Source organism: Lepus europaeus, chromosome 18 (genome assembly GCF_033115175.1).
Source record: "Lepus europaeus isolate LE1 chromosome 18, mLepTim1.pri, whole genome shotgun sequence".
NCBI lineage: Eukaryota > Metazoa > Chordata > Mammalia > Lagomorpha > Leporidae > Lepus > Lepus europaeus.
In genome coordinates this window covers 11,406,118-11,429,795 of record NC_084844.1, presented here as the reverse complement: position 1 = coordinate 11,429,795, position 23,678 = coordinate 11,406,118, and the positions used below count along the sequence as shown (strand labels likewise).

The following is a 23,678-nucleotide window of genomic DNA, read 5'->3' as shown; positions in this document are numbered from 1 at the left end:
CGGCACTGACCTGGCTGCCCAAAGGAAGCCTGGCTGGTGGCCAGGGTGGCCCCTCCCCGAGAGGCTGAGAGGACAGCAAGGACGTCTTCAGTGTTTCCATGGAGGTCACCGACCGAGTGGGCGGCTGCTTCTGCTGCGACACTTCCCCTTTCCCTGCCGGGTCTCACTGGGGCCGCCCTCCCTGCCCTGGGAGACTGCAAGAGGGGAATGTGAAAGAAAAACCTAGCTCTGGCTTGCTGTCATCCTGCAGCAGTGGAGGGCCATGGAGGTGGCCCCGGGGACCCCCGCATCCTCCAGGGGCCCCGAGGACCCCCACCTTGGCCTGTCTTCCTCCCCGCGTGCCAGCTTTCTTGGCTCCCAGCCAAATGTGCCTCAATGCTGCAGGGCCTCCTTGGGGGCCCTAAATGCCTATTTTCCAGGAAGTGACATTCTTCAAGCGAAAAGTCCACTCTGTGTGCTTTTGCTCAGTTCTTGGGGTTCTATATTCATATTCAGTTCTTCCACTTTACTAACTCACATGCAGTCTTCAACACACACACACACAGAGTTTAAAAAGTTCACAAAAAAGGCAATCAAAAGGTTAACTTTGATGCAAAAATATTTTTTAATCCATGCAGTATTTTCATAATAGTCGTCTTCCATGAACTTTTTGAAGACTTCTCAGATGGATGACTTCAAAATAAACTTCTAATTCCTTTCTCCAGGAACTTTTTGAAGTTCATGTGTGTGTGTGTGTATGTGTGTGTGTGGAGAGAGAGAGAGAGAGAGAGAGACTGTAGGGACAGATTCACACACACACACCAGATTGTGGCAGCTTTTGCAAACTGCTTGAAGCACAGAAAAATAACTTGCCTCACCCAGCATCAAAGAATGACAACAGGCCAGTTTCAAAGGCCTTGCTGCCTGCTTAGCAGTCTGCAGCGTGATTGCTGATAAGCATCTCCTCGCTCCAGTAAATAGCAGCTGAAATAGAACCATAACACTGGTTCCCGGAAACAGTAACCAAAGTCACAAATCATAAATAATAAAGGAGAGAAAAATCCTCTTTCCACTTAATGGACTCAAAGAGTTCTTGTTTCTCATTTCTGCTAATGGCCTGTCTCCCCGGGTACCAACCAGAGCTGGCTCATTACAGGCAAATCGAGCCTGTTTGCAAGCAGGATGTGGTCCAAAACATTGCTGGTTTGGAAACAAGAATGTGCTTTCTCCTGGAAACCAGTTCTTTCTCAGGCTGACCGGGTTCCCAGGTTTGCTTGCTGCTCAAGCCCTTCCTTGGGTGAGCCTTGAATCTCTGAGGCAGGAGGGAGAACACAGGTCAGCTCCTGCTGCTTTGCAGGGAGCCCCAGCTCTGAGTACAAATGCTACTTTTTCTGTGTTCTCACCTTTTTGGCATCTAGATCCAGGGTCCTATCCCCGGATGGCAGCCGTCTCCCCTAATCTGCCTTTACCCATGCTGGGCTGCTCTCCTGCCCAGGGAGTCTGTGAGCCTGAAGTCCCCACCTCTCTGTTCCTGTTTTCTCACCAGATTTCCATTTCCTCGGGGCCACTGACATCAGCTGAGGGCTAGAGGAGAAACAAATGGAGTGGACGTGAATTCATACCAGCAGGTGGATGACTGAGGCCTTCTCAATCCTCTAAACACGTTCTCTTGCTAAAGCAGGTTGGTCGTGAAGTCTGAGAGTTGCTTTGGCAGCAAAGTATCAGGATGGAAAAAATGGGCCTAAGGAACCAGATTTGCACAAATACCCCCGGGGGGCTCTCAGGCTCCTGACTGTGGGGAGCCCCCTCTCTGGGAATAAGCTGTCTCTGGTCCAGCCCCTGAATCCACGTGGGAGACCCGGATAAAGCTCCTGTCTCCTGACTTCGGCCTAGCTGTTGTGGCCATTAGGGGAGTGAACCAAAGGATGGAAGATTGTTCTCTCTGTCTCTCCCCCTCTCTGTAATTCTTTCAAATAAATAAATAAATCTTTAAACAAAAGATTGCAGGTCCCATTAAGTGAACAAAGAAGATAAATGGAGGAAAAGGTGCACATCTACCTTCTAGATTTCAGAACACTAAGGAGAAAGAGGGTCTAAGACCTTTTTAAAAATGACGGTTAATATGAAGCTCTCAGCAGTAGTAGAATGAAGGAATCAGAGCAAACTTGTCACAATGCTGAAGGGCAGTTATTTTCCACCTCGACATCCACTCCAACTGAGGCAAACTCTCTGTAAGACAATGAGAGCACACACAGTTTCAGATATCTAAGAGCTCAAAATCTATGCACTTTTATTCCAGAAGGTTCTCAGGGATGTGCTACTGAAACCAAGAGTATGCCGACAAAGAGGAAGACACAGAGTTTGAGAAACAGGGGATCCGACAGAACAGAATGTGGCTGTAGTCCCACAGCGACTGTGCAGAAGGCCTAGAGAACCAGTTTAGACCAGAACAGGGAGTAAAGGTTCCCGGGGGGGGGGGGGGGGGGAACTAACACAACCCATGTGGCTGGGCTATGCAGAAAATATTGACAACAATGTAACAGAGACAATGAAACATTAAAAAAAAAAGGGTCTGTCTCTTTCAATTAAAAATAAATAAGTAAGGGGTGGGGGAGAGGCAGGTGTTTGGTCCACTGAGTAAGATGCTGCTTGGGACGCCCATGTCCCATATCAGAGTGCCTGTGTGCAAGCGCCAGTGTCACCCTCAATTCCAGCTTCCTGTTAGTGTGTGCCCTGGACCCTGGGTGGCAAGTACTTGGGACCTCCTACTCCTACTCATGTGGAGACCCTGATCGAGTTGTTAGCACCTGCTTTTGGCCTGGCCCCGCCCAAGCTGTTGTGGGCATTGGGGCGCGAACCACAGGATGAGGGAATCTCTCCGTATCTGCTCTTTTTCATTCAGATAAAAATACCCATAGTCCTCTTAGAAGTATGCTATGGTTCAACTGCAACTACAGATTAGTTAATGGGGAAAAAAAAAAATTAGTGATACAGCGTCACTAGAACACCCACAGCTCATTTCAGAGTGCTTGGGGTCCATCCCCACCTCTGCCTCAGATCCAGCCTCTTGCTAACGCACCTGGGAGGCAGCAGATGATGGCCCAAGTCCTTGGGTTCTTGCCACGCATACAGGAGCCTGGGATGGAGTTCTTCACTCCAGCCTCGGCCTGGTCCAGCCCTGGGTGTTACAGGCTTTTGGGGAGGGCATCGGCAGATGTGAGATCTATCTCTGTCTTTCTCTCTGTGGCTCTGTTTTTCAGATGAGTAAATAAACAGACCTAAAAAAGAAAAAAAGCCACGGCACTCATAAGTGTGTCTGATCCCGAACACTCAAAAAAAGATCTGGGTCATATTATCTCTGTTTCATAAGTGAGGGGAGAAATGAGTAAGAGGTTAGGTAACCAGCACAGGCCACAGGCTGGTAAGCTGGGGGTCCAGAATTCAAACCATCTCTGTCCCCTCGGCTACACTGATGCTCCGGCTTGGCAGGCCCACGTGCAAGCGTGTAGGGAAGCCATCACTTCTCAGGCCCTGTAGGACAAGGACATCCGCCAGCGTTCTCAGTTCAAAACTTTGAGAACAGCCATGATGTGAATGCATCTTATTGAAGCCTGCGTTCAGATAACGGTGGATATGGGCACTGAGGGCAAAAAAACAAATTTTTGAACTTCAAGATCCAGGAGGCTGAACAAATAAGGAGACTCTGAAGTCGTCACTGGAGTTAAAAGATCTTAAAGTGAATGTGAAGCAAGTGTGTGTTGTGTCCTGTTCCCGCAGACTGGGAAAGAGAAGTAGACAGAACCAGAGTAGGGGAAAACGGCCCGACTTCAACACCGCAGGTTGTAGCGACAGGCCAATAGCTGGGAAATGGAAACAGGAGAATTTCTGAGGGACGTTTGGGAGGGAAAATGTGGCTTCGAGGGAGGAAAGCTGCGCACCTTTCAAGGTGGAACCTTAGACCAGAACCAGCAGGAAAAGGTGGAGGTTTGGGGAAACAGGTTTATTATAAATAGGGCTTCCCAGGGTTCCTTGGAAGTTGGTAGGACAAACGGGGTGCAGCGTGGGATGAACCCGGGGGAGGGAAGTGTGGGTGCGGGCCTGTGTGCGCCTCGCTGCACAGGGAGCGAACTCAGTGGCGTCATCGGCTTGGCCACCCGCGGTGCCCTAACGGCCGATCAGCTCAGGCCGCGCGAGGGGGTGCACGGGGCGTTCGGACTGGCACCCAGCTTCGGGCGGGCCCGGCGGCTCAGAGCGCCAGCCTCTCGCCGTCCCAGTGAGAACCGCGCGGCCCGCAGGCCTGAGCCACGCTAGCGGCCGCGCGGCGGCGCCCTTCCCACCGCCCAGCCCGTCGTGGGCACGGGGCCGCGGGCGCGCGCTGTACCTGCGCCGGGGGACGGCCCGAGGCAGCGCGCGCCCAGGCTCCGCGTCGCCCTGCGGCCACGGCTCTGCGCTCCGGGCCCGGCCGGTACCATTAGTCACGCTGAGGGCATTCGCAATCCGGCAACCCCCGGCGGGGCCGCCGGGGACCCGCGGTCGCGTGACGCAGACTCCCACGCGGGGCGCCTCGCGCCCGCTGCCCCGTGACCCAGCGGGGCCCGCGGGCGGCGCCTGAGAACAGGGCAGTGGCGCCCCGCGAGGGCCAGCGGCAGAAAGGCGACGACGGCGGGGGCGGCCCCGGGCGCCCCGTCGCCCCCTCGCGACTCTCCACGCTCGGGCACCAGCGCGGCCGCCGCGCTTCCGCGCCGGCCCAGGCGGCCCCGCGCTAGGGGGCGTGGCCAGCGGGGCGCGTGCGCGTGCGGCGTGGTCCGCGCGGAGGAGGGCGGGGCGAGGCGCAGGACGCTCCGCGCGTGCGCGCTGGGGCCGCGGCGGGCAGCGGGTGTCGAGGGAGGCCCGTCGGGGTGAGGGGCGTGAGTGCGGGGCCCAGGCCTCCTGGGCGGGGCCGCCCGGTTAGAGAGGCGGTCGGTGGGAGGGCGGCCGGGGCGGAAGCGGTGAGGACTGTGGGGGCGGGGTGTCCCCGGGGAGCGAGGGTGGGCTTTCGAGGGGCCTCCCCGAGGAGGAAGGGCGAAGCGATGGACTGGGGGGGACCCCAGTACGCGCCCCCTCCGGTGTGCGAGGTGTGCGGAGTGGCTGTGGGCCACCGGCGAGCGGGGACCAGCCGGTCTGGGGGCCCAGGGCAGTTCCGGGCTTTAGGTCCCCGGCAGCCTCCTGGGGCTCCGCCCAGGCCACCCCGTAGGCTGGAGCAGGCCCCCTGACCCTTCGCACCGCCTTTTTTTAATGTCAGGGTGAAGGCACCCCTGCACCCCACGTTTCCGGACATGCCCGTCCTTACAAGGTAAACACTGCCCTGGGCGCCTGCCCGCTAAGGTAGGTAGAATTCCGGAGTAGATCTTGGTCACCTTTCAGCTCGGCTAGCTGCAGTGAGGAACACCCTGTGCCCCCATCAGCTAGGACGGCGGGAGCCTTTGATCTGGTTCTCCGGAATTCCAGAATTCGGAATAGACGTTAGCTTAAGTTTCCCCTGCAGTTTGTCACACTGGAAAAATGTAGGTAATTGGGCGACGGGGCAGGGTGCAGGCAGAAGCGCTCCAGACGGAGACGTTCAGTTTTTCCCTTGCTAACTCAGAGGGCTCGTGGTGGAACGTGTTTGAGCCTTTCCGACGGGAAGTTTGACAGCTCTGCAGGGGAACACGGTGCGAATGGAAGAGCCCTGTCAGCGTGAGTCATCCCAGGCTTCCCCTGCAGGACTTTGAGGCAATACCCTTCGGCGCTGGAGCGGCCTCCTGGTAGCCGGCAGTTAAATTACAGAAGTGGCAGGATTCACTTGAGTTCTCTGTTTGATCGTGTGTATCTCTGAGTCACATTGGAAAGGATGAGTACCTTTCATGGGGCCCTAATGAGTCAGCTCATTAGTATCACCCAACTAAAAAGAAATCGGACGCCAATTCGTTCTCTTAGGGTCACCATTAGTTTTTGTAGCAGAAGCAGGTTCCATAGGCAGTGATGCAATGGAGTTGATATCTTTCCAGTGTCTTAGTTACCCTCCCCAAGACATCGAATGGCAGTGAGATCACTGTCAATGTGGCCACCCCAAGGCAGGAGCAGTCAGTCCTTCCAGCCTAGGGAGAAATCAGAGATGCACGTGGAGGGGTGGTAAAGCCCCCGGTGTGGACACGCGTTTGTAGTTGACGACTTGTGTGTTTTTGGGTAGATGCAAATACTTCGGCACTCTGAACAGACCTTAAAAACCGCTCTCATCTCCAAGAACCCAGTGCTTGTGTCCCAGTATGAGAAATTCGAAGCAGGGGAACAGCGTTTAATGAATGAAGCCTTCCAGCCGACCAGTGACCTCTTTGGCCCCATTACCTTGCATTCACAGTCGGACTGGATCACCTCTCATCCTGAGGCTCCCCAAGACTTTGAGCAGTTTTACAGTGATCCTTACAGAAACACACCCTCTGCAGAGAAACGTAGTATTTATATCCAGTCCATTGGTACGTATTGGTCATGTGCTGGTTCGGGTTTGGTGCTGTTGTCCGGGGTAGTTTGTACTGTTGTTTGGATTCCAGTAGGCGCTCTTAGGATCATTTTTGACATTCATTGCAGTGCTAGACATTTTATAGCCCAACTGACTTAAAATGAACATCGCATTGCTTTTCAATTCATATTGGCTTCAATGAATGATACAGTTGTATTGAAAATTTAGAGTTGATTTTGTTTCTAATTGCAGATTAAAGACAATATTTCACCCACCTTAAGGTGTGTCTTTAAATTTTCTCCAATTTTATAGGCGCTCTAGGCAACACTAGGATTATCAGTGAAGAATATATTAAATGGCTCAAAGGCTACTGTGAAGCATTTTTCTATGGCTTGACAGTAAAACTCCTCGAACCGGTTTCTGTTTCTGCGACAAGATGTTCCTTTAGAATCAACGATAACACACAAAATCTACAAATTCATGCAGGTGAATTAACCAGCTTTCCAGCATGAACTCAGTAAAGATTAGATGTGTGTGCCTGCATAGATCATATACACACGTACACATTTCTTTTAAAATAGGGCACATCCTGAAGTTCCTAAAGAAGAAGAAACCTGAAGATGCCTTCTGCGTTGTGGGAATAACCATGATTGATCTTTACCCAAGAGATTCCTGGAATTTTGTCTTCGGACAGGCCTCTTTGACAGATGGTATTTCATTTTCACAGTGTTGGTAGGAACTTGAGAATATTTTAAGGTGGCAAAAGGGAAAATGTTCCAACCAGTAATAATCTTGATCTTTGACACCGTATAGTATTTTCAGTGACGCGTCATGGCATAGTGGGAAGTTCACTGTTAAAATATGTGAACTTACTATGTCTTTTTTTTTTTTCATGAATATTTATTTATTTGAAAGACAGAATTACAGAGAGTGGGAGAGACAAGAAAGGGCAAGATCTTCCATACACTGGTTCACTCCCCTAATGGCCCCAGATAGCTAGGGCTGGGCTAGGCCAAAGCCAGGAGCCTGGACATCCATCTCATGGGTAGCAGGGGCCCAAGCACTTGGACCATCCTCCACTGCTTTCCCAGTTGCATTACCAGGGAGCAGGATGGAAAATGGAGTAGCCAGGACTCAAACTGGCACTTGGATGCCAAAGTCGCAGGCAGATGCTTACCCGCTGTGCCCCAACACCAGCCCCACCTACCTGGCCTTGAAGGTAATAATTTCACAATTATTTTGAGGTTATTTACATAAAAGTGCTAATATACTAAAAGTGTCTATATGTGCATGGCACTGTATAGGCATTCAACACAACAGAAGGTATATATAAGCAACTCAGTAGTAAGGTAAATTAAATTACAGATATTTGAACTATCATTAGCATATGTGAAAATATTGGTGATTGTTTCTCAGCTTTTTACTTTTCATGGTCTTCCTGCTTAGATAAATAGCCATAGACTGAAAAATTAGTGTATGTGTCTTTCTCATTCTGTGTCTTTAAGTTTTTTTTTTTCTTTTTTTAAGTCAACTTCACTCTGATACAGTGAAGATACTGGGTGTAGGAACGGGTCTGGAAACAAGTCATTACTCTGCATTTTTTTCCCATTTCTACTTCTCTTTCCTCCCCTGTCCATTTTTGTTCTTGTTTCTCTGATCTCATCTGCCAGGATCTGTGACAGGCTTGCGAGGGAAGAGCCCAGTGGAGTAAGGGGAGTGGTTCGTTGGTGTCTGGGGATGGGAGCGTGTCCCAGGGACTGAGACATTGTGATCTGACTGGATGCTCATTAGTCCCAGGGTTTGTGTGGGGGCCAAGCGTTGCTTTCTACTAGAGAAGGGAGCCGGGGGACTGTAGCGCCTCCCCTGTCTGTGCTCCTTCATCCTCAACTCCATTCACGCGAGGTTCTTACAGCGCTGCCACGCCCCCACCAGCGTGCTCCCGTGGAGACGACGGCGGCTACTGTCTGATAGTTGGTTTGAGCTGTCTTTTTATCACAAGTTCCCCCTTTTATTATTAACTTGATAAAGGTGGAAACATTACAAATAATTTAAAAACAATTTGCTCATTTATCTAGGTATTGCTAGCTAACTTACCTTGTACATTTGAGAAGGATAGGCAGCATGACCACAAACTGTTTCTAATTTGACCTTTTCTTAAATATTGCATGATACGAGAGAAGATGTGACAGAGTCGCAGGACTGACCTGGCCTGCAGTAATACAGGATCTCCCACGAGTGACCGTTGTTTCTCTCCAGGTTTACAAAGATTAGCATTGCAGCCGAGAGGATTTATTTCTAAAGTAAATAATGTTCTATTTGTGGAATCATCAGAAGAGTGATATGTGCTCACAGGGGTTTGGCCAGAGGAGGTCACTTGTGACACATGAGTAGATTCAGTTTTTGCTTAATTTCCAGAATGTTGTCTTTCCTTGAATTTCACTTTTCTGTGGGTAGGGCAGGGAATCTCCTTTTTGAATCAAGCTGGATTCGACAAACTTAACTATGAGTTTATTTCCTTGAAAAACAATTTGTTTCGACTGTAAAGTAACTGAAAGAGAAGCATAAACAAAAATGCTAATGTAAACACGTCCTGTTCTAAGGCAGTCCCCTAGGAGTGAGTTACACATCCAATTGTGTTCTCGGCCTGCGAGGACGAGGATGGTAGATAGAACCCTAATTGTAACACAGGAAGTCAGTTACAAGGATGTTTATTCTGGGCCCTGACACCAGCCACATAATAGAGCTGAGCTATGCTTTAAAAGCCGGTAGGAGGAAGGGAAGAGGTTATTCTGTTTAAAGGCGTGCTCTAAAACTTGGTGCTGGAGACCTCTGGGGCAGAGGGGGCTTGGGGGAGGCCAATGAGGCAGAGGTATGTTGACTGGGTCCTTTTTTTTTTTTTTTTTGACAGGCAGAATTAGACAGTGAGAGAGACAGAAAGAAAGGTCTTCCTTCTGTTGGTTCACCCCCCAAATGGCTGCTACGGCCAGCATTGTGCCGATCCGAAGCTAGGAGCCAGGTGCTTTCTCCTGGTCTCCTATGCGGGTGCAGGGCCTAAGCAACTGGGCCATCCTCCACTGCCTTCCCGGGCCACAGCAGAGAGCTGGACTGGAAGAGGAGCAACCGGCACAGAACCGGCACCCCAATTGGGACTAGAACTCGGGGTGCCAGCGCCGCAGGTGGAGGATTAGCCAAGTGAGCCGCGGCGCTGGCCAACTGGGTCCTTCTTAAAAGGATTTACTTGAAAGGCAGAGTTAGAGACGAGAAAGAGATTTCCCTTCTACTGGTTCACTCCCCAAATGGCCACAGCAGCCGGAGCTGGGCCGATTCAGAACCTGGAGCTTTTTCTGGGTCTCCCATGTGGGTGCAGGAGCCCAAGCACTTGGGCCATCCTCCAAGGCTTTCACAGGCACATTAGGGAACTGGATTGAAAGTGGAGCAGCCTGGACTCAAACCAGTGCCCATGTGGGATGCTGGCACCATAGGCGGCAACTTTACCCACTATGTCACAGTGTTGGCCCTGACTGGATTCTTAAAGAGTAAAATTATGACTGCCTGTATTTTTCATCACTTTTTTTGGAGTGCTTTGGACTATTCCTTGAGAGAAGGATTTCTTTCTTGGGGGAAAAACTCTGAAGCTTCCAATTTCTCAAGAATTTGACCTCAAATTCTTGTAAAACTTAGTTTTACAAGGTAGACCAAATCAGGTAGCAGATGATTTTCTAAATTAGTTTTCAAAGAGAGAGCTTCCACCTACTAGTTCACCTCAAATGGCTGCAACAGTCAGGGCTGGGACAGGCCAAGGCCAGGAGCCTAGAACTCAGTCCTGGTCTCCCACATGCATGGCAAAGACCCAGGTACTTGGGCCACACTTGCTGCCTGCCACGGTATACAGTAGAAAAAAGCTGGAGTCAAAGGAAGAGTCAGAACTCAAACCAGGCTCTCTGCCATAGCGTGTGGATGTCTCCGATGGCTCCTTAACTGCTGTGACGGGGCCAGGGCTGTGGTACAGTGGGTGAAGCCGCTGCCTGTGACACCAGCATCCGATATGAATGCTGGTTCGAGTCCCAGCTGCTCTGCTTCTGTTCCTGTTACTTGCTAATGTGCCTTAGGAAGCAGCAGAGGATGGCCTGAGTGCCTGGGCTCCTGCACCTATGTGGAAACTCCTGACTCCTGGCTTTGGCCTGGACCGGCTCTGGCCATTACAGCCATCTGGGGAGTGAACTGGTGGATGGAAGAGCTCTCCCTCTGTTGCTCCCTCTCTTTCTGTAACTCTGTCTTTCAAATAAATAGACAAATCTTAAAAAACAAAGCAAAACAAAACAAAAGAAACTGCTGTGGCAAATGGCTGCCCTAGAAGAAAGTTTCGATAGGATAGGACAGTCTGGGCCCAAGTTGTCCTTTCTGTCAGCACACCTGTGTTAGACTGAGAGCACAGTAGTATGGGGGTGAGAAGGTGTTCTCGCGGGCTCATTTTGGTCTTTCCTTCAGGAATCTTGCCTTCATCCTGCACTTTCTTGTCGTCTGTTTGTAGGTGTGGGGATATTCAGCTTCGCCAGGTATGGCAGGGATTTTTATAGCTCGCACTATGAAGGCAAAGTGAAGAAGCTCCAGAAAAAATCTTCCAATGACTATTCCATTTTTGATAACTATTATATTCCTGAAATAACTAGTGTTTTGCTGCTACGATCCTGTAAGGTAAGTTCTTTAAAAAAATCCTACAGGAACATTTTTAAAAACTGATCTTTTTTTCCCCCACTGGGACATCATTGGTATGACTTTTTAAAATTAATATTTATTTATTTGAAAGAGTTTCAGAGAGAAGGAGAAACAGACAAAGATAGATCTTTCATCTGCTGGTTCATTTTCCAGATGGCCACAACGGCCAGGGCTAAGCCAGGCCAAAGCCAGGAGCTAAGAGCTTCATCCGGGTCTCCCACATGGTGGCAGGGGCCCAAACACTTGGGCCATCTTTTGCTGCTTCTCCTAGGCCATTAGCAGGGAGCTGGATTGGAAATGGAGCAGCTGGGACACAAACTGGTGCTCATATACAATACTGCATCACAAGTGGCAGCTTGGGGCTGATGCTGTGGCATAGTGGGTTAAGATGCTGCCTGCAGTGCTGACATCCCATAGGGGTGCGGGTTCAATTCCCAACTGCTCCACACTTCCAGTGTAGCTCTCCGCTATGGCCTGAGAAAGCAGTAGAAGGTGGCGTAAGTCTTTGGGCCCCTACACCCGCATGGAGACATGGAGGAATCTGGCTCCTGGCTTCAGATTGGCACAGCTCCAGCTGTTGCAGCCAAGTGGGGAGTGAACCAGCAGATGGAAGACCTCTCTCTGCCTCTCCTCTCTGTGTGTAACTCTTTCAAATAAATAAATAAATCTTAAAAAAAAAAAAAAGTGGTGCCTTTACTCACTGCGCCACAATGCTGGTTCCCAAAAACTGAGATCTTAATTCCCTACATCAAGTAATCAGTCCTTAAGGCAACACTCTAAATGAGTTTTATCATTTGCAAACTTTTGGTGGGTAGTGCTTGACTGCAATAACAAATAGAAACAACATTCAAGGGCGGGGCCACCGCCTCAGCGCCAGCATCCCATCTCTGCCTCTGCCTCTCGGTAACTCTACCTTTCAAATAAATACATAAATAAATCTTTTTAAAAAGTTCAGGGGCTGGCTCTGTGGCACAGCAGGTTAAGCCAGGACCTACAGTGCCAGCATCCCATATGGGCATTGGTTCAAGTCCTGGCTGTTCCACTTCTGATCCAGTTCCCTGCTGATGTTGCTGGGAAAGCAGCAGAAGATGGCCCAAGCCCCTGGACTCTTGCAGCCATGTAGGAGACCCAGATGAAGCTCCTGGCCCATCCTGACCGTTGTGGCCATCTGGGGAGTGAACCAGTGGATGGAGTATCTCTCTCTGTGTCTCCTCCTCTCTCTCTCTCTAACTACTTTTCAAATAAATCTGTACTTTTCAAATAAAGAAAAATTTGAATGGTTACTGTAATTTTGAAATTTATAGAATTGGTACCAGTTTTTGGTCCTTCTGGTTACATGTAGCTGTACCCTTGTCCTCAAGTTGGGTTTAATTCCTGACTTGTGTGTGTAGGCAGACTACTCAGGCTACTGTGATCATCAAACAAAGCTGTCTCCCTGAGGATTTTGGAGGATCTGCCTCTGCTCTCTGCCTCTTTTTTTTTTTTTTTTTTCTTATTTATTTTAAAGTCAGAATTACAGAGATCTTGCATCCACTCATTCACTCCCCAGATGGCTGCAACAGCCAGGGCTGAGCCAAGTGGAAGCCAGTAACCAGGAGCTTCCTCTGGATTTCCCACATGGGTACAAGGGCCCAAACACTTGGGCCATCTTCTGCTGCTTTTTCAAAACCATGAGCAGGTGAAGCAGCTGGGACTTGAACCGGTGCCCATGTGGGATGCTGGTGTTGAAGGCAGCAACTTTGCCCACTGTGCCACAACACCAGCCCCTGCTCTCTGCCTCTTCAGGTAAATGGTCCTCATTCTCTGGGCTCCAGGTTACACTTGACTGTAGTTCTGTTGACGGCTCCTGACATCTCCCTCACCCCTGCTTCCTGGAAATCCTGTCTCCATTTCTCCCTCTCTCTCTAGCCAAAGACATAGACTTCTTCAGTTAACTGGTTTCACCAATACTACCAGGGACTTCAAAAAGTTCATGAAAAATGGAATGAAAAAATAAGTATCTTGGTGTGAAAAATTTTGAAATTCCTGTAATTTTCCCCATAATATTCCCATGAACTTTTTGAAGAGCCCTCATCTCTGTTGAGGTTTGTGAATGACGTCTTTCATAACTGCTTTTGAAGTGTGTTCCCTGGGCCCCTGCGTCCGCATCACCTGATCTGCATGCAGGTCAAGCCCACTTCTCCTTCCAGACCGACTGAGCCAGCGTCTCGGGGGAAGGCCCCAGAATCTGACTTGTAAGAAGTAGTCCTCTGCCTGGAGCAAGGGGGGTTCTGTAGCCCAGGGAAGGAGTGGCGGTGTTGGGAGACACTGGTGACTGTCACAGCTGGGGAGGCAGTTTTACTGGCATGTGGTGGGCCGAGGCCGGGCTGCTCCAAACAGCCACCGCGCAGTGCACAGGACAGCTTCCACAGCACAGAAGGACCTGTCCAGGCACGTACCTGTGGTTAAGGGTAGTCGTGGCACTGAAGGAAATGAGAGGTTAAGTCTTTGAAGATGTGGGCAGAGTGAAGTGTTGGTGATGATGATAAGGGAATTGATTTCTGTCAATCTGTTTCTTGGAAAAGCGAGAATGAAAAGGACTCTGTCACAGTGATAGTGTTACCACAGAGCCTCAGTGTGAATGTCTTGCAGACTGTAACCCACGAGATCGGACATATATTTGGACTGCGGCACTGCCAGTGGCTCGCATGCTTGATGCAAGGCTCCAACCACTTAGAAGAAGCTGACCAGCGCCCTCTGAATCTTTGCCCTATCTGTTTACGGAAGTTGCAGTGTGCTATTGGCTTCAGCATTGTAGAAAGATACAAAGTAAATTGGGGTTGGGGGAGGAAGAGGGGGAGGGAGGGGAAGTGGTTATCCAAGTAGAAAACTGACATTTTCTATTAGGTCCTTGGCTACAGCTATAATTTATCAGAGGAAATTAGTGTAAAACATAAGCAGGAAGTTGTGGTTTTAGAAAACATGCAGAGAAATACCTTTCTTGAAAACTTGAGCTTGCCCGCGGGTGACTTGTAAGTGTAGTGCAGGCAGAAATGATGGAAGAAGTTTCTGTTTCTCATCCGTTTGGGGCAAGAAAGCTTGATCTGCAGCACAGAAACAATGCTGCTATGTGTGACAAAGCTCGTTCTTCACACCACGTCACTGTGGACATGGCTTACGTTTTCAAATATGGGAAGAGAGACGTGCACTGGCAGTAAAGGGTGACCTTTAAGGAGGAAGAGTGAGAGCCCCTAATCTCTGTGTGTGTGTGTGTGTGTGCCCACACATGCCAGTTTATGTGGCTGCTCACGGGGGTGACTACTTCAGTCTGCACGTGTGCCCACATACCTATGTCTACCCATGCCTGTGGACACTTAACATGTACATGCCAAAGTAAAGGTGCGCTGTCATGCTTTGTGGGATAGTTAGCAAGTCGAAGAGCATTACTTATCCTACTGCCCTAAAAACACAGTAGAGGAATTTGTGTATTTTGTGTATGGTGTATATTTATTTTCATCTTTTTTCCTATGCATACTTTTGACTGTAATTTATAATTACGGTTTGTGTAGTTTTGGTGTACGCTCTTTCAGTGTGTCCTAGACAGTGTTTTATATTCATAGCCATCTTTATCAGATGCAGAATCTGCACAGCGTGGTGGGAGTCACAGTTTAGATAACCTGATCTAGGAGCCAGTGTCCTCCCTCGCCTGAGACTGTTCTGCTGTGATTTGTTAAAATCCGACTCTTCTCTGCTTTTCAAGGCCCTGGTGAAGTGGATCGATGACGAATCTGCCAGCACCCCGGTCGTTGCTCCAAGACATAGCCGTGAGGATAATATGAATTTACCCAAACCTGCCGAAGCCTTTAAGGACTGGAGGGAGTGGATAGTAAAATGCCTCGCCGTTCTCCAAAAATAAGGACCTTCAAATAGGAGTAATTAAAATAAATACTCGCACATTATGCTTTCCTCTGAGAGTCCTTCATTGGAATAAACTGTTCACTGAGTCGGAGCCTGCTATAGAGCACGAGAATGGAAGGGAGGCTCACTTTGAATAATAAAAACTCTATCAACTCTTCATCTTCTGTCATACTAGCCTGGTCTATGGCAGTGAGCACATCACTTCTGTTCTGCAAATACCTCACCAGAGAGCTGGGACCAGCAGTAACTAGTAAGTAAATAAATACCTTAAAGATAGCTGCATATAGGGGCTGCTGTGGCATAGCGGGTAAAGCCACTGCCTGCAGTGCTGGCATCCCATAAGGGCACGGGTTGGTGGCCTGGCTGCTCCTCTTCTGATCCAGCTCTCTGCTATGGCCTGGGAAAGCAGTGGAAGATGGCCCAAGTGCTTGGGCCCCTGCACCCACATGGGAGACCTGGCAGCCCCAGCCGTTGCAGCCGTTTAGGGAGTGAACCAGCAGATGAAGGACTTCTCTCTCTCTGCCTCTACCTCTCTGTAACACTGCCTTTCAAATAGATAAATAAATCTTAAAAAAAAAAAAAAAATACCTGCATATGTCCCATGGAACCAATCAACAGAATTCCCAGAGAGTGATGCTGTTTCTAGAAGAGTTGCTTCCTGTGTGTTAGGCCCAGCCCAAACATATTTGGGAACTTTCGTGGGCTCGCATCTTCTCTGTCCATACCCCTTCTCATCTATGAGCTCCCCCTCCTCCCTGGGTTCCACCTCCCTTGGTGGTGGTCAGCTGATCCCTGAAGAAGCTACTGCTTGTATCGGCTTTGAGCGGCTCTGAGTATTTCCGAGGGGACAGAACAGCAGTGCTGAACCTCAGCTTCCTGTGCGAAGGGCCTTACAGGTGACCTGTCATGGTGCTGAACGCTGGGAAGGCGTGCACTCTTCTGGGTTTAGAGCAGGTTTCTGCTTTATGCCTATAGTATCTCTCTCACTTCCTGGCATTGTGAAATGTTTGAGTTGGGGGAGAGTGGAACAGGCTTACTGTGGGTGTCCTGAGTGCTGTTTCGGCTGTGTCAGGCTGTAGACACACGGCCAGCTGTCGCACTGGTGATAGGTTGAGAATCTCAGGCTTGACAAACCGCCTCAGCTACAGCAGCGTATTCTGCACATTCGGAAACTGCAGTGTTACCGTTTTACTGAAGGCCGGGAGCAGGCAGCGTTTCCCACTTTACCACCTGTCCTGGGGTAAGACTTCAGGAAGGGGAGTTCATTCCTGCATTTTGAAGACATAGTTCTTTCTTAAGGTGGTATACACTATTACTTCAAGAATATGTCATGACTGCATCTGAGGTTCCCTTCGGATTCGCCCCTACTTAAACCCCTCTATTAAAGCATTTCCACAAAGGACGCTTGCATTTACAATTAAGTGAGGAGAGAATACTTGGTCATCTGATGTTGCAGAGAACCAGTGGAGCATGAACCTTTATGGATACTGTTACAGGTTTAATTTCCTCCTTGAATAATTACTTTTAGTTATCCGTTCTATGTTATTTCCTTTAATGTTCCTACAAGATTAGCACTGTTTTAGTCGTATAGGTCAGCATTATTCATAAACCTAGAAGAACGCATCTTTGCCTAGGCGAATATACTGGGGATTAGAGTTATTTGGGTAAGCTATAAATAGAAAGTCTGCTTGTGCCTACTCTGCAATGTGAGAGCAGGGACAACATTGGATATGAAAAAAGTACAGTAGGTGCTGGTGTTCAGCATAGCGGTTAAATGCACTTGGATGCCCACATCCCAGGCTGTGCGCTCCCTTCCAGCTTGTGCTCCAGGAAGCAGCAGGTGATGGCTCCTGCCACCCATGTGGGAGACCTGGAGTTCTACGCTCCTGGTTGCAGCATGGTCCAGCCCTAGCTGTTGCAGGCATTTAGCGGAGGGAACCAGCAGGTGGAAGATCTTGTTTCTGTCTCTCTGCCTTTTGAATAAATAATTTTTTAGAACGATGTGTTTATTTATTTGAAAGAATTATGGAGAAAGGAGAGACGGATCTTCCAACCCCTGGTTCACTTCCTAGATGGCCTGGATGGCCAGGACTGGGCCAGCCAGGAGCCAGGAGCTTCTTACTGGTTTCCCGTGTGGGTGCAGGAGCCCAAGCCCTTGGGCCATCCTAGACTGCTTCACCAGGCCATTAGCCGGGAGCTGGGTTGGAAGTAGAGCAGCCAGGACTCGAACTGGTGCCCATATGGGATGCTGGCACTGCAGGCAGTGGCTTAACCCACTGCGCCAAAGTGCTGGCCCTGAATAAAAAATTTAAAATCTAATTCTAGTTAAAATTGGACTAAGCTAAATTTACAGAATAGACATTTATTCAGCAATCCATTTAAATACTGTGTATAGCTAATTTTACATACTTTTGGACCATTTTTAAGGGTTAATTTTGAAAATACATTTTGTCTACTGCAATTATAGTTAAATCCTTGTCATTTTAAAAAGTGATTTTCACTAAATAACGGCAGAAGCCCAGGCAGGTTTTTCTCTGAAAATGCTGAATAAACAAGGCATTGACCTAGCAAAGATAACTTCCCGCTGTCTGAATACCGATCCTGTTCCGGCGCCGCCAGTTACCATCCCCGCAGCCCGGGAAGGATTAGATGTTGGCGTTTCGGCCCACAGACACTTCATGGTGAGGGTTAAGCAGAATTTGGCAAGGATTGCCCGTCAGTTCTTGTCCGGCTGGTTTTTGGGTTGCTTTTGAAGCACAGGCCGCCCTGAGGAATACTTTGAAATTTCGAGCCCTAGGAGCGGGCCCGGCCGGGCGGCTCCCTCCTCGGAGCCCGAGTGCTAAAATCCAAGCAGGCAGCCGCGGGGCCGCCAAAGCCGGGCCCTTCCCGGCAGGAAGCGCGTCGCTGTCCCCGGCCCGGGCCCGGCAGCCGCCCGCGGCCCGCGCACCACCTGTTTCCGCCCGCAGGGACTGCTCGGCGGTGTGTGTGGGCCGGGGGCTGCGGCCCGCGCCGCCTCTGGGTGCCCGCCTGCGCCGCAGCCTCCTCCGCGGGTCCCGCGTGTGCGCGCTGGGCCTGGCCTCCGAGACTCAGGATGGCGCCGGCCGCCGAGCCGTGAGTGGAATCGGTTCTCGCCCAGAGGTTTGCGAAGCGCTGCGTTTGCTAGTTTGAATCCTAGTCACTTTCGGGATTCTGGAATCCAGAGCAGCACCGTCCAATAACAACGCAGCGCAAGCCACGGAGGAGGAGAGAGGGCTAATTTTTCTCATGCCGCAGTAGCAAACGCAAAACGAAGCAGGTGGAATTAATCATTTATTTACGGTTTAACATGTAATCAATATATTGGTAAATGCTTTTTTTCCTGCCAAGTCTTTAGAATCTGGCAAGATTTCGCACAATAGCACACACACTCGAGGGCTCAGCAGCCCACGTGGCTTGTGGCTGCGGTGTTGGACAGCGCGGCTCTGGATTGCTACTCCGCTCTAGTCGCCCTGGGAAGATGGACCATGGAACTGAATTAATAGAGATTCGAGCTGAAGGGGCGTGGCCGGGTGAAGGCCTCTGGGTTCCGTGCTAAGGTTGAATCTTGCTGTTATTGCAGATTTTTAATCTCCGCTGTCATTGCCTACAGCCTGGTATCTCCTTTAACTGCATTTTCATTTTTGGAAAGCAGAGTTGTGAGGTGTAAATGTGGAGTTTGTGTAGCCCCTGTCACCGATAAGGAAAACGAGCCTGCAGGGACTAAGTTAACTTTGTGTATGTTTAAACCCCTGGCAAAAAGGGGGCCAGCCCCCACGTCTTCCCAGTTCTGAGCTCTGCATCGCTCTCATTGTGTTTCCTCGAAAATCAAATACACTAGCCAGAAGCCCAGCCACTTCCTCCAGGCTGTTCACAGAAGGGGTTATCACATTCAGTTTTCTGTTGCCGCCTGTCCTATTCAAGTGGAGCCACCCCAGGTGGCAGAGAAATCAGTCCGTGTGCTTCTACCTTAACACCAAAGGCAGAGAGCCGCGCTGTCCAGAAAAGCACTGGCTGCCACTTAGGGTCGTCTGAAAAAGCAGCATGAAAAGAAGAGAGGGCTTTGGGAGAAAGGCCAAGTTAAAAACAAAATGTGCTGGGGTAGTGTGTGAAAACCCACAGCCCTTCCTCTGCACGCCCGGCTTGGTGTTCACTCCTTCCCAGCGCATCGCTGAGCGTCCGCTCGTGGGTGTGAGTGTGTTCTTCCAGCGGATGCAGCCCTGCAGCCGGGCGCCCGAGACCTGTCTGCAAATGTGGATTCCATAGTTTTATTTATTTATTTGAAAGACAGAATTATATATAGAGAGATCTTTCATCCGCTGGGCTGGTTCACTCCCCAAATGACTGCGATAGCCGGGGCTGGGCCAGGCTGAAGCGAGGAGCCAGGAACTCCATCCAGGTCTTCCACCTGGGTGTAGGGGTCCAAGCACTTGGGCCATCTTCCACTGCTTTTCCAGGCGCATTAGCAGGGAGCTGCATCAGAAGTGAGCAGTCGGAACTTGAACCTGGCGCCCACAAGGGATGAAGGCACTGCAGGCTGTGGCTAACTGGTAGTGCCACAGAGCCGGAATCCCCCCCGTAGGTTTTGAGCACAATGTTTCCGGTGTCCTAGGGACATCCAGTAGCTTCAGAGCCACCCAGCTCCCAAGCTATAATCATACATAGGAACCTTTTCCCCCTTTGTAGTTACAGGGGTGATAAAAGGGACCGAGAAAAAACAAAGAAGTCACTCATTGATTCAACAGTATTTATGAAGTGCCACCTACAGTACGCCATGCTGTACTCAAAGTCTGGGGGATGTAGCAGTGAACACAAAGCCAACTCTGTAACGCTAGTGAGACTAGCGGAGGAGGAAACGCAAACTGTCCTAACACGGAGAGTAAGGGGACAGAAACGGTAGTGTCCTGGGTAGGGCTGTTAGGGAGGTGACATTTGGAAGTGAGCACATTGAAGGGTCATACCCTGGGCACATCTAAGGAAGGGCTGCACCAGGCAAAGGGAACAGTGCTGAGGCCTGAGGCCACCGTGAGGCTGACGTAGCCGGAGCCAAGGGAGACCTCATGGCATCGGCAGCTCACATAGGATTTATGTTAAGGATTTATGTGTGGCCTGTGCCTTGGAAGGACTATTGTGGCTGCTGTCTAGAAAATTCAGGTGGGGGTGGCGTGTAGCAAGAGTGGACGCAGGCAGGGCGTCCGGAGCCTTGCTCTGATAACCTGGCCAAGACTGTCTTTGCCTAGCAAAGGGAGCTTACTGGTAGAGCTGGCAAAAGCAGTCGGCTTCTGGATGTGTTTAGAGCAGAGCCGATTGGACGTGCAGAGCAGCAGGTTTGAGGAGGAGGATCCAGACCTCGGCAGGACATCTGGGTCCTGCCCATGCGTGCATACGTGAGGCAAGCTCAGAAAATCCTGGGAAAATGTGTCGGATGCCAAAGCTGTCTGTGGATTTCAAGGTTTTGTTGTGTTTTGTAACCAAAACAAACATCGTTGTAGCTCATTGTCCAGGAACATTCTGAAGTCCCTTCGCGGAAGTCTGGGGCGCAGGGGTGCTCTGGGGACTGAGGACCGGAGTCAGCCGTGCAGAGCAGGAGCCCAGTGATTGCAGGGTGTCGAGGTGCTGGGGTGTGAGCGTGCGCGTTCTCGAGTGGACTCGCGAGACGGCTGTGGAAATGAAGGAGATCCACGGCCACCACGTGCGTGTTCTCTCGGTGCTCTCTGGCAAGGCTGGGATGTCACATGTGCTGTCCAGTTTCTCGTGCAGGAAACCGAGGGCTACAGAGGTTGTTTTGATTTGGCTGTGAGTTCCTACACAGAAGACCAGCTCGCGAGCTCTGCGGCTGCTTTCCCTGTTCTGCACCTCGAGGGGTCATTATCCACACTGAACGCCAGGGGGACCTAGTTTCCTTCTGATGTGGAGGTGGCTGGCCACCTGCAGAGTCCCCGCTCTCCCGGCACATGGCTGTCTTAGTGTCAGACCTGAGACAAGGGTGCAGCTTCTCGTTCTCATTGTAGCATGTCCTTAAACGGACCAATTGAAGTCGTGGTCATAACCATCTAGAATGGTAAAGACAATAGCTTCTAAATCCTAGGGCCTGCTTAGTGAGCCTCATGTGTGGGGACTTTTAAAAGCAAGGATCGTAATGACTTCTGATTTAGAATGTTTGGAATGGAGTCTGGAAACCTAAATGTGATAAATCCCACTAGGTGACTTCAATCTGGCCCCCAGGAATCCTGATTTAGAATCCATTTTCTGTGATATCACCACATATTATGCTAACGGAAATGCAAGGGTACAACAGGCACATTATACATGGTGGAGTGTAAAATTGATAACTTTGTTAAAAGGTTTAGAAACATTGTATCAATGAAGGATACATTTGTCTTAAAACGGCAACTGATTTGTTGTTGATCTTTGGTTTTTTAATGATTTACTTTATTTACTTGAAAGGCAGAGCTGCAGAGAGAGGGAGAGACAGAGATCTATCTGCTAGTTTGGCTGGTGCCACAGCGCCAGCCCCGTGTTTGTGTGTGTGTGTGTGTGGTTTTTTGTTTGTTTGTTTGTTTTTTAAATTCAAGGTGCAGAGGGACAGAGTTCTCACTGGCTAGTTCACTCCCCAGTTGCTCACAATGGCTGGAGCTGTAGTGGGCCTGGGTTAGGCTGAACCACAGGGGCCGGCGCAGTGGCACAGCAGGTTAATGCCCTGGCCTAAAGTGCCAGCATCCCATATGGGTGCTGGTTCTAGTCCCAGCTGCTCCTCTTCTGGTCCAGCTCTCTGCTGTGGCCTGGGATAGCAGTAGAAGATGGCCCAAGTCCTTGGGCCCCTGCACCCACGTGGGAGACCCGGAAGAAGCTCCTGGCTCCTGGCTTCAGATCGGCATAGCTCCGGCTGTTGCGGTCATCTGGGGAGTGAACCAGCGGATGAAAGCGGATGAAAGACCTCTCTCTCTGCCTCTCCTCTCTCTGTAACTCTTTCAAATAAATAAAATAAAATCTTAAAAAAAAAAAAAAAAAAAAGGATGAACCACAGCCGGCAGCTGGGAACTGGATCCAGATCTCCACATGGGGGGTGGGAAGCGAACTCCTTGGGCCATCACTCTCAGGGTCTGCATTACAGGAAGCTGGAGTCTGGAACCAGGAGCTGGGCCTTGAGCCCAGGCACTCTGGTGTGGGGTGGGGTATCTTAACCACTCGGCCAAACACCTGCCTCTAACTGATTTTTACAAGGGTACTAATTTTATTTTGGGGGAGGGGAAGAGACCACATTTATACCGCAACATGAGGTGAACAAGGTCAAAGCAGAATCTCTGGTCACAGGAAGTGAAAACTGGTAATTAATAAACGTGTTATCAGCTGTGGTCTTTCCTGTCTTTGGTACCCACGTCTACGAATCACCTTGGTCACAGAGCCCACCCTTCCCTTCAGTTTCCACCTGACCCTGTCCACTGTCACAGGTGCCTAGAGGAGGCTGGAAACCACGCCCACAGCCTGAATCCCACCCACTGCCTTTCTTACTCGCTTTTTTTTTTTTAACAGCTGTGCACTAATTTTTAAAAATCTTTTTATGTGATTGGAAAAATAAAAATGGTATTTGATAGATGACAATTTTATGAAATTCAGATTCCAGTAACCATAAATAAAACTTTATTGAATCATCTGTGCTCATTGAGTTGTCTGTGGTCTGGGCCTACAGTGGCAGAGTGGAGTAGTTGGGACAGAGATCTCATGACCTGCAAAGCCCTAAATATTTACCATCGGGATCTTTACAGATAAAGCTTGCAGCCCCTGGCATGGAATCGGTACTGTTTATTTGAGGACTTTAGAATTCCTGGGGGGAGGGTGTGGTCAGCGCTGTGGAGTAGCGGGTAAAGCTACCACCTGTGATGCTGGCATCCTATATGGGCGCCGGTTCTAGTCCTGGCTGCTCCACCTCCAATCCAGATCCCTGCTAATGCGCCTGGGAAAGCAGCAGAAGATGGCCTAAGTTCTTGGGCCCCTGGACCTAAGTGGGGGACCTGGAAGAAGCTTATGGCTCCCGTCTTTGGCCTACTCCAGCCCTGGTCATTGCGGCCATTTGGGGAGTGAACCAGCGGATGGAAGACCTCTTTCTCTTTCTGTAGTGCTGCCTTTCAAATAAATAAAGGCAGGGCCGGCGCTGTGACGTAGTGGATAAAGCTGCTGCCTGCAGTGTTGGCATTCCATATGGGTGCCGGTTCTTGTCCCAGCTGCTCTACTTCTGATCCAGCTCTCTGCCATGGCCCGGGAAAGCAGTGGAAGATGACCCAAATTCTTGGGCCCCTGCACCCACCCCACGTGGGAGACCTGGAAAAAGCTCCTGGCTTCAGATAGGCATAGCTCCGGCCATTGTGGCCAATTGGGGAGTGAGCCAGCGGATGGAGGCTCTCTCTCTCTCCTTCTCTGACTTTCAAATAAATAATCTTTAAAAAAAAAAAAAATACAGGAGCAGCCAGGACACAAACTTATGCCCATATGGAATACCGGAGCTGCAGACGGAGGCTTAACCCACTATGCACAGTGGCACGGTCCCACTCTTTTTTTTTTTTTTTAAGACTTTGTTTTTCCCCCAAACTGTAAAGTG

At 50.0% G+C, this 23,678-nt stretch overlaps 2 protein-coding genes across 13 annotated transcripts in view; both read left to right on the top strand.

The window, feature by feature from the left end:
• Window positions 1-4,804: 4,804 nt before the first annotated feature.
• AMZ2 (archaelysin family metallopeptidase 2) lies at window positions 4,805-15,226 on the top strand. Of its 9 annotated transcripts, XM_062216046.1 has the most exons (9): window positions 4,805-4,877; window positions 5,261-5,343; window positions 5,603-5,694; window positions 6,188-6,470; window positions 6,767-6,940; window positions 7,036-7,164; window positions 10,986-11,149; window positions 13,802-13,978; window positions 14,910-15,226. In XM_062216046.1, the coding sequence occupies exons 4-9, from the start codon at window positions 6,188-6,190 to the stop codon at window positions 15,063-15,065; spliced, it is 1,083 nt and encodes a 360-aa protein (XP_062072030.1). In that variant the 5' UTR covers window positions 4,805-4,877; window positions 5,261-5,343; window positions 5,603-5,694; the 3' UTR covers window positions 15,066-15,226. The 9 variants fall into 9 exon arrangements, with proteins under 9 accessions (XP_062072030.1, XP_062072026.1, XP_062072031.1 ...); XM_062216042.1 differs by lacking the exon at window positions 5,603-5,694; XM_062216047.1 differs by lacking the exon at window positions 5,603-5,694 and having other exon boundaries at window positions 4,823-4,877; window positions 5,261-5,311.
• A 2,895-nt stretch (window positions 15,227-18,121) lies between these two features.
• ARSG (arylsulfatase G) overlaps window positions 18,122-23,678 on the top strand; it is a 129,136-nt gene continuing 123,579 nt past the window's right edge. For 3 of the 4 annotated variants that reach the window (XM_062175493.1, XM_062175492.1, XM_062175490.1), the window contains exon 1: window positions 18,144-18,362. The gene's annotated coding sequence lies outside the window, so the exon portion shown is untranslated. Of the gene's footprint in view, window positions 18,363-23,678 lie in introns of all 4 variants that reach the window. The other variant, XM_062175491.1, reaches the window with a different exon arrangement.

Excerpts from the sequence above, each read along its gene's own strand:
- AMZ2 (XM_062216042.1), top strand. The coding sequence starts at position 6,188 with ATGCAAATACTTCGGCACTCTGAACAGACCTTAAAAACCGCTCTCATC. Across the intron at positions 11,150-13,801 it reads TGCTGCTACGATCCTGTAAG|ACTGTAACCCACGAGATCGG; the intron begins GTAAGTTCTTTA and ends AATGTCTTGCAG. Across the intron at positions 13,979-14,909 it reads GCATTGTAGAAAGATACAAA|GCCCTGGTGAAGTGGATCGA; the intron begins GTAAATTGGGGT and ends CTGCTTTTCAAG.